The sequence below is a fragment of the Pteropus vampyrus genome, unplaced genomic scaffold, assembly GCF_000151845.1.
Source record: "Pteropus vampyrus isolate Shadow unplaced genomic scaffold, Pvam_2.0 Scaffold140, whole genome shotgun sequence".
NCBI classification, from domain to species: Eukaryota; Metazoa; Chordata; class Mammalia; order Chiroptera; family Pteropodidae; genus Pteropus; species Pteropus vampyrus.
This window is the reverse complement of record NW_011888921.1, coordinates 2,933,648-2,951,960: the sequence shown is the minus strand read 5'-3', so window position 1 is coordinate 2,951,960 and position 18,313 is coordinate 2,933,648. Positions and strand designations below refer to the sequence as shown.

The 18,313-nt window shown below is 36.0% G+C and overlaps 1 protein-coding gene across 11 annotated transcripts in view; it reads left to right on the top strand.

Annotated features, from left to right (window-relative positions):
- Positions 1-18,313, top strand: part of SLC38A1 (solute carrier family 38 member 1) — a 55,966-nt gene that overhangs the window by 13,803 nt on the left and 23,850 nt on the right. For 7 of the 11 annotated variants that reach the window (XM_011368189.2, XM_023535473.1, XM_023535470.1 and 4 more), the window contains 3 exons: positions 2,184-2,401; positions 9,984-10,059; positions 10,370-10,485. In XM_011368189.2, coding sequence (XP_011366491.1) covers positions 2,280-2,401; positions 9,984-10,059; positions 10,370-10,485 — 314 coding nt within the window. In that variant the 5' untranslated portion in view covers positions 2,184-2,279. The remainder of the gene's footprint in view (positions 1-2,183; positions 2,402-9,983; positions 10,060-10,369; positions 10,486-18,313) is intronic. The other 4 variants (XM_023535475.1, XM_023535476.1, XM_011368190.2 and 1 more) reach the window with 1 other exon arrangement.

Genomic DNA, 18,313 nt, shown 5'->3' with positions numbered 1-18,313 from the left:
TGTGTGTGTGTACATACATATATATTGATATGAAAGTTTAAATTCAAACAGTGGACTCCAGAGCTATTGTTAGTCAACCTTTTCTCTCCTCAGAACGCTTTTGTCTAGTGCCCTATTTCCTACCAGTTTATAGAGAGGAAAGACTCTTTAACCCATATTGGAAACATCATCTACTAAATTAGCTTTCTACCAGCACTGGAGTATCAATTCAGTAGCCTCTGAGGGAGCCATACAGGAGAGAGCCAGTGTGGCAAGATGCTTAGAAATTACCCAGCCTACTCCATCTGAGCAGGTTTCATCAAATGGGGTCAAAGAGTGAGGGTGGGGTTCAACCTTTTTAACGCATTTCAACTTTTGCAAATAAAAGACAGGCTGTATACACCTCTGCTGTATGAAGGTTTTAAAAGCAATTAGAAATGGCCCTGTCTCTAGTACTACCGTCCTGGCTACATGAAGCAGCCACAAGCTGCCAGGCTGGCTTTATACCAGGAGTTCGCGGAGCTCACATCTCTCTGTCCCGGCTTCCTGCTTTCCAGAAGAGGCCCTGCCCTGCAAGAAGGGGGAAGCTCCTGGAACCTGAGGTAGTAGAGAGTATTTATGTTGTGGAAATCGTAAAGGATCCTTTAACCAGGGAAGTTTCGTTCTAGGCAGGGGACTTTATGAATAAACAAAAATAGTGTGTGGCCTATCTGTGGGGAGAAGAAAATTCTGGAAAATGTACATTATAGGGTACTTTCTTTGGGTCCTGAAAATATCAATTAGCAAAATACTTCTTAGGATATACTAGGATACTTAGATGGACATATTGATGTTTTGACTCTTAACTAGATTACAGTCATCTCATAGAATTCAGTATCAGGTAAAATATCTAAATGTCATCCAATTACTAATGGAGGTAAAAAAAAAAAAAATCTCATTGACATTCTGCTTCATTCCATGGTCCCCATCACCTCACTGAGATTCTATCAGTGAAGCTCCTGCACATATAGAGGCCTGGCTTTTGAAATTGCCTTTCTCTCTCTTGCTACCTGCTTTTAGATTTGGGATGTTGTGTGTCTGAAAACTCTTCTTCTTCTTTTCATACTATTGGTGACCCCTTAGAAACTTAAATAGCAGTCATTCACATGGGGGAAAATGTGAACTCTGCAAATCTTTTGTTTCTGATGAGGAAATATAGTTTCAGGTGGATTAACCTAAATCTCCTTGAGTATGAATTTTTAATTCCCTAATTCCCTGACATAGAGTAATTTCATTGAAGAGATTGATTTAATCTCTTGCAGTTGATGGATAAACTATTCACTAAATTTCAAAACACAGATTTGTTCCCTGCTACTTGACCTCTGGGTTGGGTAGTTGATCCCTCATGATGCCATTTATTGAGGATTTGCATTTTTATTAAACTGGGATTGCTAAGTCAGAGGTGCTTTTGTGGCTCTGCAGTGTGTACCCAGCTATATGTGTGCGCCCTGTGGTCTGAAGAATTAAAATAATGGAATCGCTTTCATATCTGTATTGCCTGCAACTGACATGGTATTCCTATAAATGTGAGCATAAAGATTATGGGACATGACTCATTTTATAGTTAAAAATGGAGGGAAATTTAGAGCCGCTATAACTTGATGTACAAAGGTTGCTTTTAATATATTGAGTAGCGAAATGTAAAAGTTGCATTATCAGTAAATCAACTATTTGTTTACTTCTAAGTGTTTTTTTTTATTTTTGTATTCAGTTGATATTTATTAAGTACCTACTGTATCCCAGACATTGCATTAGGAGTGTAGGATATGACAGTGAATAAAACAAAGTCCCTGCCCTAATGGAACTTACATTCTAATGAGGGGAAAGGATACAGACAATAAAAAATAAATAAGTAAATATAAAGTATGTCATAGTGATAAGTGCTAATGGAGAAAATAATGCAGGATAATGGGGATAGAGAGTGTGGAGAAATTGCTATTTTTATGTATAATACTTTTATGTAATCTTTCTAAAGTTAGCTTTACCTTTGTCAATAAATATTATTTTAAAACATTATTTTTTTGTTTTCATATACATTCTCTTATATGGATGTATATACCCTACCTACATAACTATTCCCTTCTTGTTGGGCATTTATAATAGTTTCTTTTTAATCAGTGGTGATATTCATATGTTTAACTGTTTTTCATTCTATTGTATTTTAGGGGTGTCAAGCTTATATTTTTGCTGCTATCTACTTGTAAATACATTCAGAACAGGAGAATTTGGATAAAGTTTTTGACTACAGGTACTTTCTAAACATGATGCATTTCAAAAGTGGACTCGAATTAACTGAGTTGCAAAACATGACAGTGCCTGAAGATGATAACGTCAGCAATGATTCCAATGATTTCACTGAAGTAGAAAATGGTCAAATAAATAGGTGAGTATTTTTCCACTAACGCTTTCTATCCAATAAAAGAAATGTCTCTAAAATATTATTCTGATCTTCAGTTATTCTCTTGAATTATTCATTACTAAAGTTATGCTCCATTTGAAGGTGTAATTTGAATTTCTTATGTGACATCTGTTGGGCATAGGCTGCAATAGCAGATGAAGCAAATAGGAAAGTAATTTATTCATCCTTTCAAATCTTTCAATTGAGTCTAGTAAAAATGTATAAAGACATTGGACCCCACCCAGCTCTAACTTTTGAAAAGCTGTGTGTTTTGGGATTACACAGACTATCGGAATTTTATTCCATCCCATATCTAAATGTGTACTACAGTCATTTGACCTGGCCCACATTTTAATCAAGAAATGGTCAAAGTTGCATTTACCAATATTCCAATGTTACAACTACAAATACATCATGACAAGCATTATTTGTAAAATGGATTTTAAATAATAGAAACAGTAGTTGAGCCCAAATGGCTCTATGAGAAACTATAGTAGAGAAATAGTACATGAAACAGAAAGAAAATTAAAGATACTACGAGTGTGAGGAGATAGAGGCAGATGGGAAAGAGTGCTGGCCTAAGAGGCTCTTGGCCTCAGCATGTCCCTTCCAACTCTTGGGTTCTGTTTCTTAAGTTTCCAGAGTAGAGCCAAATGTCTTTATTATTATTTTTTTAAATGATTTGGGGCATTCTCTGGCCTACTGGTTTTATAGCCAGCTTGTGTGGATTCCTTAGCAGGATGCTCTCTAGCTTGGGAGTTAGTGGTACAGGTTGTTTGAAGCATGAGGCCTTCTAAGAGGCTAGGAGTAGAGCGTGGAGTACATAGGACTACTTATTAGAACACCAGTGATGCTACACTTTTTCATGTGGGGTGTCAAAAGAAAACTGGTGTGGAGGAAGATGAAAACATTATGTCACCTAAGCAAGCATCTTCGTAGAAAGCATTTCTGATAGTCCTGTCTACATCGTGATATATAGTGTATACATAATTGAAAGTTCAACGGAGGACTTTGCTTCCATCATTTACATATACTCAGAAGTTTCAGCCCTGTCTCTCCTCTTTTTCTCTTCCTTAAATGTTTTTAGAGGTTAAGTCTCCAACCCAGACACTTCCTTGTTATCATCCAAGTATCATTTACTGTGTTGTGATGTTTCTTATCGTTGGACTCAAGTTTACTGCTGACACATTTTCCGAGTAATTGTTAATAATAACGACCATTTTTTTGACTGCCAGCTGTTTTTACATATATTGCCATTTATCCTAACAGTATCGTGAAAAGTATTCTTTTGCAAATAAGGAAAAGTTTTAAATTTAGTTTATAAATAAGGAAACTCAGAGAAATAAAGCTGAATCTCAGAGAAATAAAATAACTTGCCCGAGGGTATACACAGGTCTGTCCAAAATCCTTGTCTTTCTACTCTATCCTGCTGCCTCTGATTATAATGCTCAGGCATTAGTGAAAAAAGACAGTCCTTTACTAGTTTTGTTAAGCTCTACCAGTGCTAATTTATGCTCTGAACTCCTGGAGTGTTCTGAAGTCACTGCTGACTTCCACTTAACAGTGCATAAGATTCCAACCATTTCATAAGTAGGACACTTTGGTTTTATAATGAAGCTTCATTCCCAAAGCAATGCAGACCTTGAGGACCTTAAAATAAGAGTCATTTATAGTATCCAGTTTAGAATCTGAACTTGATCTTAAAAAGTCTTTCTTGCTAAAAATATCAAGTTTTTGAGGAGATTACTACTTGCAGTAGGTGGAAGCACCCATTCTAGCCCCCGACTCGGGCACTTGGGCACCTTGCCCAGTGAGCTCATTTCCCCCTAGGCTATGACTAAGGCAATGAGGTGGTACAGCGGGATTGCTGTTGGGTGTTGACCACTTGTTTTGCAGAATTTGGTTCCACTGTTGCAAATGCAACGTGATGCATTTATTTCTTAGTTTATTTTAGCCCCCGCCTCTTTCACTGACTCAGTTAATGAATTTTGCTTCATTTATGGCTCTGGGACAATTAAAATGAAAAACAACATATTATGGCATGAAGCAAAAAAGGTAAATAAAAATCAAAAAAAGACCCCTACCATGATTCCTGCAAAAGCTACACCTAAATACTTCTCATTCTTTTTGCAGCTTTTTCACTTTGGTGAGAGGAAGGTAGGACCAATTTCACGCATCTAAGAAAACCATCTCCCAAAACAGTGAAATTCTACATAATGGTGTCTCTTTCTAGAAAGCTAGAGGAAATGTTAAAAACAAATGTTGATCTCTGATTACCTGGCATCTAGTTGATAGCTTTGCCTGGAAACTCCCTGCTAGGCTACAATAAGAATCATTTTTTAAGATTAGTTAAAAATAGAGTAGAGCCATTTGGACATTATAACACCTGCTCTCATTCCAGTTCAATTGTTTTATTTCATGCCCTAATTTTTGGATTATAGTCATAGAAATGTATACCTGGAACAGCAAAACCTTTCGAAATGTCCACTAGACCAGTACTGCTGACATTTTAATATGAATGTGAAACATCTGAAAACCTTTTTAAATTGCAGATTCTGATTAGTAGGTCTGGGATGGGGCCTGAGGTTCTAGTTTCTAGCAAGTACCCAGATAATGCCCATACTGTTGGTCCACGGACAACATTTTGAGTAGCAAGCTCTAGACTCTTCCTCTAGATGTAAGCTTCTTGAGAGAAGGAACCACCTTAATCATCTTTATATCTCGTATACCTCGAAATGATAGGATAATAATGCCTGGTCCAGGATGGACATTACAAAGTATTTGTTAAATCAGACAGACAGAGAGAGAGAGAGAGAGAGAGAGAGAGGGAGAGAGAGAGAGAGAGAGAAGTGAGAAAGTGAGAGAAGAAAAGAAAGAAGAGAGAGAGGGCAGTTGAGTGCATGGTTTGGATTTAGACTTGCATTGAATCTGGCTCTATAGGTCTTGTGTGATCTTGTGCTTTGAGCCTCAGTTCCATCCCTGTAAGACAGGGATAGTAATAATACCTTTCCTCATGGGAGTGTTGGAGAATATTGAATGTCATACTGTTCATAGGTTAAGAATTTAGGTTCTGTAGTCAGCCAGCTTAGGTTCAAATCCTGACTCAACAGTTTAGTTATTAGTAATGATACTTTGTTCAAGTTACTTAATTTCTCTAAAATGGAGCTAATAATAGTACCAACCACATGTATTTATTGTGAAAAAAAAAAAAAGGTAAGATCCAGATTAAAATACATGGCACAGTGTCTGGCAATAGTAAGCCTTTTAGTATGAGGAAAGTCTTTATCAATAAAACTGCACCCTCTTTCTTTGGCAAGCACTTCTCTCTTCTCCACTCCAAAGAATAATAATATTGCTTTAGGTTTTGGATGCTTGCTGATTATTGTTACCTTAAAGTTGTTGCAATATTAGTAGATTATCCTAGCTTTATCTAGGCAAATATTCACATATTTTAATATTTATTTACCATTCTCATCTCTATGTATAGTTTTTGTTGTTGTGACCCAGGAAGCATCTAACAAAATTTGAGAATCCCTCATTAAGATTTTTAAAAAAGAATTTGGGGCAACTCTTGTCACTATACCCTTCATCAGCCTTTTTTATTTGGTCCCTGTATATCTTTCAGTGTTCATGTATTAAATTTGTATCACTTGGGAGGACTCTTAAAAAGTTATCCCTTTTCTTCTTCTCTTTTCTAAACCTAGAGGAGGAAGACGATTCCATCACTTCATCCTCTGTTCAGTTTTTATGTCAGAAGATTCTTTCTGTACTTTAATCGCTCCTGTTAAAATTGAAGTCTGTTTTCTTTTATTTTCAGTAGAGTTTATTCACCAAGTAAGGCTTTGCTTACCTTTCAGTCTTCCCTTTAAATGCCTTTAATTCTTTCATGTTTTATACTCTCCTTGTTACTTCCTTCTTTCTATTCTTTTTTCTTTTTTTTATGGAATGTTAGAATTTCAGGGAAAGAACTAGAAAGGGTCATTTAAGTTCAACTATGCATCTTTTTTTTTGTTATGAATCCTCAAATGAAACACTATAATCTAGTAAGAACCTGATTGGTAGAGATTAATATAGGAAGATTATCATCCTATTGTACAGCTCATCTTTGTTAGATTGTTGTCGTTGACTTACTTTGGTTTTAAATAACTGCTCTATATTGCTCACCTCCCTTCACACTACCTCAACATAACGCCTACATCCTTTTTAAAGCTTTGTCTATTGAAGGTCACCATGACAGCCACTGTAGGTTTTTGTTTGGTTTTGTTCTCAGAACAGTTGGCTACTTAATAGTTGATTGAATTCTGCTTTATGGGTACAGATCTACCCAATGAAAACTCTTTTTTCAATAATACTTTTATCATACCCAGACTACATGTCAAAGATACCTTTCCCATAGCCTATTTTTAAGTCAATAAAGATTAATTTTAACTCAATTCTTTTGCCAAAGGTCAGTGCTTTGTAACACACAATGGCATTTTTTTAAATGGTAAGATAACAGAAACTTGTGATAAGCTGCTTGACCTGGTTATTTTAAATGAACTTTTCCATTACAAAAAGGTTGGTTTTGTTTTGGTTAAAAAAAGTTTACAGAAATACAAAGCAAAGATTTAAAGATTAAAGAGAAGAAAATATTGAAACATCATAAAGAGAATAAAGAGGGTTTCTTCAAGTACTTCATTCTTACTGAGCTAGATTTCCCTACAGCCTAAGCTACTCCTTAAATCCTAAATAGAAGATCCATATTTGGCGTATGGAGGGTTCCTCTGAGTTAATGATGCATGGGCAGTTACACTGAAGAAGGAGCTGAGAGACTGAGAGCACTATACAACCACTCTGGATACAAGATGAGTTCAGTAGCCCAGAATGTGCTGTAGAAAAAGTAGTTAAGTTGGTCAGAGTCAGAAAATTCAATTCAAACCAGAATATCATGGAAGATGAAGCCTTTGAGCTGGCAAGAAGGCATCAGTGAGAGGAGGATGGAGGGTCTCCCGAGTGGAAAGTGGATTCCCACTGCTGCCTTGTTTTTCAGTCTCTACTCTCAGAATGCTTTGATCTTGGTCTCAGTCCTCACTCCATCTTGGGAAGATCATTTTGAAGAGCAGAGAGAGCTGAGATTGGGACATTGAGATAAATCAAATTCAGCAGTATCTGGAATTTGCAGGGTGAGGAATTTGTACTTGAAACTTTTTTAATGTTGGCGGGGGACAGTGAAGATTTTTGAGAAAGCCTATTAATTCTTACTGCAGAAAGTAGACCAGAAGAGGCAGAATCAGGAAGGCACCTCACACACAATGTGTTTTAATGGTTACTCATTCCAACAGCTCTGTAAGTCAGTTTCATCATTCTCGTCCTACAGTAGTTCAGCAGGAAAGAGCTGGCAGTCATGCAGGGGCTTTATTTTTCTTCCCTTTCTGTTGCACAATGTTTGACTCTACTGAATGCCTCTTGTGTCATGGTGCCTATATTCTTTTCTTCTCTGCCACCAGTCCTCTGCCACCAATTCTGGGGAGTGTGGCCAGGCCAGGAACTTAAATCTGCCACAGGCGGTTTGTTTCTGTTTTGTTCAGTTTGAAAATGTTGAGGCTTTTCCCTTATTTAAAAAATAATAGAAATTTTCTTTGGAAAACAAGTGCCTCCACAAGAAAGGCAAATGGGGACCTTCTGGATAAAGATTTGATAGTCTTGAGGTGGTTACTAAAATTGGCTTGATTAAATGCCATCTTTTATTTAATGGCGATTTTATTTTGGAAATCACTTTCATTTTGGAAAGTCCAGCACCCACATTTCCTTAGGCTGCCTGTGTGAAAAGAAAGGTTGCTTTTCCTTGCCCCTCTCCAGCCAGATGTATAAACCTCAATTCTATGCAAAGATTTAAAGTGTTAAGGGCAAAAGAAAGGCCAAATGCTATACAACTGCCAGATTGGTCTCCAAAGATATTGCTTTCATTATGTCATTCTTTTGCTAAGAATCTGAAATACTATTTCTCAGGCCTCTGCCTTTAAGTTTCCTCTGGCTAATCCCATCCAACAGTGGTTTTTCCTTCTCTGGATTCCTTATCTCATCTCAATTTTGCACAGCCTGACATTCCTTTTCTGGTGTTAGCTGGGACTCTCCTCAGCTGGAGTGTTAGCTCCCGCATTTCAGGAGATCAGAGTTTTCTTCACCTTCTTTTTGATCTCTCTCAGTAACTGCCCAGGTCCGAGGCAGTGGCAGATGCTGAGGGAAATAAACTGCAGATTGTGCTGCTTATACCAGGTGATGAACTCAGAGGAAGTTCATAGTATGTATATTGTCTGTCTTTGGTTTATCCTGGCAAAATAATGCAAACTTGAAGAAGTAATGCCAAGGAGAAGCCAGATTCCTTTGCTTAAGGATGAAAAAGATAGACAAAACCAACACTGATGATGTGTATTTTTTATTAAAAATGTTTTATGGTGAAATATGGCATCATTCAAAAAATTATATGAAAATATAATATACAATTTAAAGATATGCTTTAAAATAGTTCAGCTCACATGGCTTTACATTTATTAGTGAAATATTTACTGTGATTGGTTTTTACTAAGACCAGATAATTAAATTTCCAGAAGAGCTAAAAAGTGTACCTATTTTACTAATATATGCAGCTATTTGCCTATGAGTGAAATTTTCTTTGAAAATAGCACTTTTTTTAAATGGTGAATTTTTTAAAAAATTTGACATTTAAGCCATAAAGTTCTGCTATTAATTGTAAATATGGTTCTTAGAGCGTTCTGAATTCCTACTTCTATATATGTGTATAGTTTTCTCCACTCAGCCTCTATGAATCTTTCCCATTACAACTTAGGTCCCACTTACCCCATGAAGAGGAATGAGTAACATCCGTTGCTCTTACTCTGTGCCTGAAGCTGGACTGATGTTCTATACGTGCTCTCTCATTTGATTCTCCCAATCACACCATGAGATAACGTAATAGTGCTACTCCTGTTTCATAGATGAGGCAACTGAGGTGGCGTGCCCAGGCCCTCACAGCTAGTGAAGATTCAAACTCAAGTTCTTAAGCCCTTTCATAAAGCCCTAGCTCTGCCCCTAAACATAGACTAATGCCTTCTGCCTTCCCCCACCATAATTTCCTGGTCTGAACTTCTATCGCCTAATGTCTACATCTCCTATTACATACCCTCATGTCTCCCTTATCACCTATTCTAATGACTTGCACATAGCAGGGGCTAAAGGAATATTTGATGGAGAAAGGATTGTTTCCTTTTTTGCAGGGGAGAGGGAATTCCTATTTAATAACTCTGTACTCCAGGAATGTGAGCTGAGAAGGAATCCTGTCTCTGGTATTCTTTTAAATGCCAACTTTATAGTATTCTTGACATTATCTAATTTTCAGTCGGAGAAAAATCTATATAAAAGTTAACTTACATTGCTTATAGTGTTTTAATTTATTAGTATTAAAATGATTTGAAATTAGATTGATGACTTTCATATATGATATGTTTTGGTAAGTAATAAATCACTTGGATATAACGTTAAGCTTCAAATTATTACCATGAAGTTAAATGTATTATATGTGTTTTTACAGCAAGTTTATTTCTGATCGTGAAAGTAGAAGAAGTCTCACAAACAGCCATTTGGAAAAAAAGAAATGTGATGAATATGTAAGTGTCATTATAAGTATGCTTTTTTTTTATCACATAAATTGGGACAGATGTTTTTAATTCATGTTGCATGGTACCAAAGGCATAGCTACCTGTACTCACTAGGATATTCCTCAGATCCTAAATATTTTCGCAGGAAACCCATTAACAAAAAACAAAACAAAACAAAACAAAAAAACAAACAAACAAAAATTGGACTGCTGAGGAAGGATTTCTAGAATTTAATTCTGTGTTTGTTTCTAATAGTGCTTTGGAGGGATGAACTTACTTAAGACTGTTGCTTAGTGTGAATGTTTGTCTCTTTGTTCAGATTCCAGGAACAACCTCCTTAGGCATGTCTGTTTTTAACCTAAGCAACGCCATTATGGGAAGTGGGATTTTGGGACTCGCCTTTGCCCTGGCCAACACCGGAATCCTACTTTTTCTGTGAGTGTTAACACTGCAGTACTTTCCGTTTTAAAACAGTATTTTCTGTATGTTTCTGTTCATAAACAGAAGAAACTGAAAATATTTCTAGATAGTTTTTATTTCTTTTTATGTTTTTATTAACTTGGCTAAGTTCCAGTACATACTTTTATGTATTTTGTTTGAATGATTTCCCAAGGTGCACCTAAAGTTTATAAGAACGTGGAAGGATAAAGTCTTTTCATTAATCAAAAATAGCAAAATAAGTATTTTTTAAAAAGGACTAAAGGATTTGAAAATAGAATTTTTAAATATATTTTTGAACTCTTTACCTGTCATTTTAAATCTTAATGGTCAAAATATTAAGAGGTTTTTAATCCAACCAGTCACCACTGTGGTATTTGGATTGATATGGAACATGTACTATATCCAAAAAAGTAATTACAAATTTGTTTGTGATAAATATTCAAGAAGCATAGACGTTTCCAATGTTTTAAAGATGAGAAATTAACATGTACTTTTCCTCTGAGATTCAGTAAAATGAAAACGGGCAGTTTTCTTTTGAAATAAGTTCATTTCAAACTGTCATGAATGGGACTTTCTGCCGTGTACAAAGGGTATATTTTCAGTTGGAACAAGATGAAGACAGATCATAGAATTTATCTCAGGAAAATTCTCCCCCTCTTAGACCTCAGAGTAGTATCAGTGGTGCTTTGCCTGATAAGACAAGGAGGACATTTTCTTCTCCCAGGCACTTGCCTTCACCCCTTGCTGCAGCCACTTCCTTCCCTGGCCTTCCTTGCTCAGTAGTCCTCACTTCCACGTCATCTTGGTGGCAGCATCATTTCCTTGGAAGCAGTGACCAAAATACTAACCCTAAAAATGGTGTGTACTCCTTTAGAAAGATTTAGAAAACTGTGGTGGACTTCCATTGCATCCTATCTCATTACTCAGAGATCAGAAATGCCCATCCATGCTATGCCATATTGGTCCCACAGCACTAGGGATTAATATTGTCACTTTTGCGTATAAACCCATTAGAAGTGTCCTTCCTAGAATTAAAACAACTCTGTGTAGGACAGTGAATACAATACTTTTTTTCCTTATTGTCAACCTAACTCAGTAAACCCAACTATAGCTTTATGGTGCTGAGTAGATCTTTCTGTGTGGCCTTTCTGCTTATGTATATCTTGAGCCAAGTGCCAGGTTTTAGGATAAAATGACAGAGTTGGACAAAATATTTCTATTGTGATTTTTTTTGTACGTGTGAAATTCTGACCCTCTGAGGACAGATTGTGTAGTTGTATTTCTGAATTTCGGTGCACTGACCTGCAACACCTGACTGCTAGTCCCAATTCCTCCACTAAATGCCTGTGTAGTTGTAAGCAAGTCACTTAGCCACTCTGCACTTCAATCTACTCTTTAAAACAAGGAAACTGCACTAGAAAAAAAAAATCTCAGAACCTTGCCAGCCTCCAAAACCCTATGGTTCTGTGACTATTTTTAGTCATTCCAAAGCTGGAAATATATTCAGTTCAGAAATGTGTTCTTCCTTCCTTCCTTCCTTCCTTCCTTCCTTCCTTCCTTCCTTCCTTCCTTCCTTCCTACGTTATGTTAACGTAGAGTAAAGAGTCAATTCTTTGATAATGATAACTTTTGTAGCTCTTACTTTGTGCTAGTAGGTACTACTCTTAAGTGTTTGTGATGGGTTCTTACAAGTCTATGACATAGGTACCATTGTTAGTTCCTTGTTTCACAGATAAGGAAACTGAGGCAGAGAGAGTAGGCTTTTATTTTGAAATCTCTCTTTGTCAGCATTCTGGAAATTCCTTTCACTTCTCTTCTCTACTAGATCCCTTGTTTCCTCTATTCCATTAATTTCTCTTTCTGTATTTACTTCCTTGTTTTTGTTGTTGAGAAAGAATGAATAGAAATAAAATTTTTGAGGCCTTCATGTCTGAAAAATGTTTTCATTCTACCTTTACTTTTGATTGGTAGTTTGGCTGGATATAAAAACTCCATACTGGCAATAATTTTCCTTCAGAATTTTGAAGGTATTGCTCCATTGCTTTCTAGTTTTTTTTCTCTCGTGAAGTCCTATATGCTTCTGACTTCTGATCTTTCATACAAAGCCATGAGTTTTGTTTTTTGTTTTGCTTTTTCTGGAAACTTGTCAAATCTCTTTGTTCCCAATGGTCTGCATTTTCACGGTGATGTGTCTTGATGTATGCCTGTTTCATCCATCATGTCAGGCAATTGGTACATTCTTTTCTTTTAAAAATTCATGGTCTTCAGTTTGGGGACATTTCCTTACGTTATTGTTTTGAAGAATTCCTTTCTCCTTATTCTCTTTCCTCTCTTTCTGGAACTGTTACCAAGATTTTGGGCCTTCTAGACTAGTCCACTAATTTTTTGTTCTTTTCTTTATTTTCATTTAAAATTTTTTTACTGTACTTTCTGGGATATGTCCTCAATTTTTTTCTCAGCTCTTTGCTGAATGTTTCAATTCCATTATTATTTTTTATTTATAGGAGATTTTAAAAATTCTTTGAATTTTTTTTATAATATACATTTTTTCTGTTTTATAATTTCATTGTCTTCTGTGAGGATTCTAATGATAATTTTTCTCTGTTGTGGAAAGATAATAGTATAAAAGATTCTCTGTTCCTTTTCTCCCGTGGGCATGCTTCAGCCTTCTCACCCAGACTATCTTAAAGCAAATCCCAGCTATCACGTAATTTCACACATAAATATTTTAGTATATTTCTTTAAAATATAAGGACTGTTAAAACATAACTATAATATGTCATACCTAAAAAATTAACGGTTCCTTAATATCAAATATCTAACCAATATTTAAAATGTTCTGATTATCTCATATTTTAGAAAACAATTGGATAGTTCAAATCAGTACTCAAATAAGGTCTATATAATACAATTGTTTGATATGTGTTTTAAGCCTCTTTTAATCTATAGATTCCCCCCATTTCTCTCTCTTTTTTTCCAACAATCTGAATTCTGCTGATTGTTTCCCTGTGGTCAAATAGACTTTTTTGGTTTGTTTTGGACTGTAATTTTAGAATCTTTCCTTCAATATCAGGTAGCCTTTCTTTGACTGCTATATTCCAGAAAAGTTAATTTTAGCCTGATACACATGAGTAGGGCTTGGTAATAGCTTCACTTGAAGTGCTGTTAATAGACTTTTACGTGGGGATCCACCAATGTCAGTTTCTCTTTGGCTGATCAGATTACCCAGAGATCTTCCAATCACCTGCCTGGAGGGTCTGGGCATTGCTGCCATCTTTCTGTAAACTAAGGGGGCGGGAAAAGGTTGGGTGAATATCTCAGAGTGCCATGTGTTCACCTAATCCCAGTTTTCATTATAGTACCCTCTCTCCTGCAAGTTGTGCTGAATGCCTCACCCAGAGGACTTATATTTTCTGCTTTCCAGAGAATGTATCTTCGGACATGCACCTTTTGCCAGGATGAGAGAGGACCAATCACTCAGCTTTACTGAGTAGGTGCCTGGTCTGGAGAATCTAGCTATTTCTTGAAGGAAGTTCCACAGATCCTCTTTATTTTAGTTCATCCCTTCCATTGTTCCTTACTTCCAGTAATGCCACCAGGGCCTTTTGGGAATTCTGTGGCATAAATTGGATTGGTGTTGGCTTTCTCTACTGCCAGTTTAAGATTCAGTTCTGCTACTCTCCAGCTTCTGAAATTTCGTTATTGTCATCTCCTCTCATGTTCTTACTGTCCTAGCAGTTTTATGCCTTTAAAAAAAAATATCCCTCTACTGGGATACCAGGAGGGAGCGGGAGGAAATTCTTATATTCAATCTACGTTTCCTAGAATTAATTATACTGGTTCAGGGATAATTGATCTCTTATCTCATGACTTCCATATCCGATTCAAAGTGAAGATTTGGATAAATTTGACTTTTATAGTTGTAGGAAGATTTCCCTTAGATAAAACTTATAGATCATTTTGGTATTTGCAAGATACATGAATAGGAAGCACAACACATCAGCTCTTCAGGTTAAAGCTCATGAAAGTAGTTGTATAAAGACCCAAACTTCTAAGTTTTTTATAAAATGGAGAACTTCCCTATCTCAGAAAAAGAACTCACTCCGTGTGTTATAAAACCAGCTGCTCCTACAGCTGCTCAAAGCCAAGAAGCAATTGGCAGTATCAAGATATTTCATTTGGTTACAGGGCCCTGTTCCAGACTCATATTGGCCAACATGGAAAAAAGAGTCCAAGCCTGTCCAGGCTTCTTTAGAAAAGCAGCTGGGAAGGCTCCTCTATGTCTCACTGAGGCTGGTTCGGGCTCTTCACTGGGGTCATCTGGAAACTTTCTGGGGCAATTTCTTTTTCTTGGATGAGTTTGGGGCTTATTTTTTTGACCTAACCATAATGACTGTCCTCCCTGTTTAACACACATCTGATTCAATTAGATTCAATGAATCTGCTCTATTGTAAGAGTGCTGTTTGGTTCTGTGTTTCCCTGAATTCTGAAGCCTTATAATTCCATCAGAGGAACAGGAAGTATGGTAATGGGGAATCTCAGTTTACAGTTGTCCTGAAAGTATGTATTCTCTGTTGGAACTGAAATGGGGCTGTATCCTGAAGCAGCAATTCAGGAATGTGCTGAGGCACAATACCTCAGGGTAAAATGTACCTATTGAATTGAGTTTTCCTAAGAGTGAGGATCCAAGGAAAAAGCAATGGATGCTAAAGAAATCTTCTTCCACTGTAACTTCCTCTTCTATCACTAAACTTTTAACAGTTTTCCTATAACTCCATCATAGTAAAAGTAGGGATTGGCATGGAAGCAAATATTGGCATGGAAGAATGATTGGTTTTTCTTTTGTTTGTTTGTTTGTTTTTTATTTTACATTACTATCTCCCTCACCCCAGCCCAAAACAGTAAAGTTAATTTTCTAAAGATTTCTATAAAAGGCATACATTTAATAGAAAATGAATCTCTTTCGAATATATCATCTTCTCATAGTGTCAGGAAAATGAGAAGTTTATTACACCATACAGAATCTGATAAAGCAATAAATGCTTTATATTTTTCCATAATTTCTTAGCATGTATTATTATTATTATTTTAAAAATTTAGCCTTTAAGTTTAGAACCATGAAAAAGGAAAATGTAATTCATTACACTTCTGGGAACTCAAAGAGATATCATAGTTTATTGTAAACACTGAGTTTGTGAATAATCTGTTTGAATTGACAGCTGTGAAACAACATTACCATCTGTATAAATAATAGCTTAAATTTTATTTTGGTTGATTATAATCTCAGACATTTTGGGGTCTTGTTTTCCATTTTCCTATGTCATTTGGATAGTGCGTGAGAATAAAAAAGATAAGTATCTAAAAGCACACTTTGAAAAATGGCATACAAGAAGACTTTTATTAATTAGTATCAATCCCATAGGCCTGTTCCATATGAGAAGTTAATGAGAGAGAGAGAGAGACAGACAGAAAGACAGACGGACAGACAGACTATCAGTGCCTGGAACATAGTGACACTGCATAGTAAAAGTTTGTTAAAATGTTAATTTGGTAGTCACTACATAATGATTAACATTTACTGAACAGTAACTATATATGCCATATTGTCTCATTTAATTCTCACCAACAACACTATGGAATATTAACGCCATTTTATAGATGAAGTAACCGAGGCTTGATAACTACTTAGAAAGCCGGGGAGCCAGGGTTCCATCCAGGCTTTCTTGACTCTAGAACCCATGAGATCTAAAACACTACTTCCTTTTAGTGATGACTTCTTTAGAAACCAAACTTGCATTATTAATGTACATTATGATAATTTTTTTCTTATCGATGGGTACTTGCAAGTTAATACTTTAGCTTTTAAATCACCTTTAAAATCAGTCAGTATTCCTGAATTATTTGTCTACTGTTCCACCAAGAACCATCGCCTTCATTGTAATGAAAAGTTTTGCAGTATCAAGTGTAACAAATTATAGTTCGGGGATGGTCATGTTCCTGATTGGGTCAAGTAAAATATATGCCTAAAGTATATTGCAAAACCAATAAACCTTCTGAACTGCTTCCTATTTGTCATAATAGCTATGCCTAACTTTGCTCATGTGCTATTTAAGATTTCTCACTGCCTTCAGGAGCCCCTGGATTTAATTCTTGGTAAGGATTTAACTAAACTTTTTGTTTTTAAGAATTAAAAACCAAGTAAAAGCAAAGTCAAATAATGCCAAGTCTATTATTAGGGAATTGGTTCAATAACCATAATAGTTCCATAAACTAAAATGTTAGACTACTATTTAAAAGAGTAAAATAGACTTATATATACTGGTGTGGAAAATTTTTTCAGGAATATTATTATGTAAAAACAAACAATATTGGGTGGAAGTGAGCAACAAGGGAGATTGTGTATATGTGCATATATTGCACAGACTATTTGGGGAGAGTACAAAAGAAAACTGTTGACAGTGGTTACTTCTGGAGAGTGACAGGGTTTGAGGATGGAGTGGGAGTGGAAAGTTTATACTCTTTAAATTATCTTTTTTACTATGTGCTTTTAGGGAAAGAAACTGTTGAAAATAGTTGTTTTTTAAAAGAACTTAAAATCAGTGTAATAAGATTTTTTCTTTTTCCTCTTACCTCCAGAAACCTTGAGAAAAAAAATATTTTGGGGGTAGCTATTTAGACCATGAGAACCAGAATGAGAAATTGGTGCTGTGCTACCTGTTCTAAACTATATTTTCAACCTTATCTGCCTTCTGATTGCCTCTGCATCAACCACATTTAACCTCCCTCTTTTCCGTAGAGGCTGCCTGCACTGTGCCTGTCACCTCTGTCTTTCTAGCCCTCATGCCAATCCATGGAGATGTGCATTCTCATTGTACATCCTGACAGTCCTATAAAGCCCAGGTCAGATGCCATATTCAACAATGTTTCTCTGAGGATCAACCTTCCATCTTTTTTCAGTGTAATCTTTCTCTTTCTAATAGCAAGCATTACTTCCATTATTTAGGCATTTATTTTATCTTCCTTATTGAACTCTGAGCCCTACAAAGGGAGGAGTAACATCCCATTCTTCCTTGTTCAATTCATCCATCTCCCCCAAACAACATCTAAAACAGTGCTCACATACAGTCAATTCTCAAGAATGTTTCATTGAAATAAATGAATGAATGGATAAGTAAGATTTTGCAAAACCAAAAACAAGGCTTTGGGGCAAAACAATAGCTCTCATAGTTGTTGCAAACTTATCAGAGGGAAAGGAAATTAACTGAAAGTTTAGTTCACCATCACATTTTAAGTGAGCTGTGGAGATGTAATGATAATAACCAGAACATTATCAAGGTTACTTTTCTGGGAATGCCTCCTTCATTTGAAAATTCAAAATAGTTCAGAGACTGTTAAGATATACTATTGCATTGTATATCTTAACTTAGAAGTTTGGATAGTTGTCAATTTATAGCAACTACTTTCACTTTGTGGTGGATTGTGAATTCTCTCTCTCTCTTAATATTTGCCTTTATGGACCATTTATCATTATCCTACCACCAAAAAGATGCAGCACTGTGTCGTCTATAATTACAGTGTTTATAAACAAACTGGTAAATAGCCACATCAGTAAGGGTAAATCTAAAAAATAAAGTTCTCTGTAAACTAAGTTCAGACTATCAGGTTCCTTCTCCCTTTAAATTTAGTGTTTTACAATTGAGCTTACATAAGGAATAGGCAGAAATAGAATTAGAACCCATCAATACATGCCGTAAGTACTGTTATATATTATAAGTATTTTTGATCGTTACTGTTGTGTTGCCAAAATGAGCTTCTCGTTAT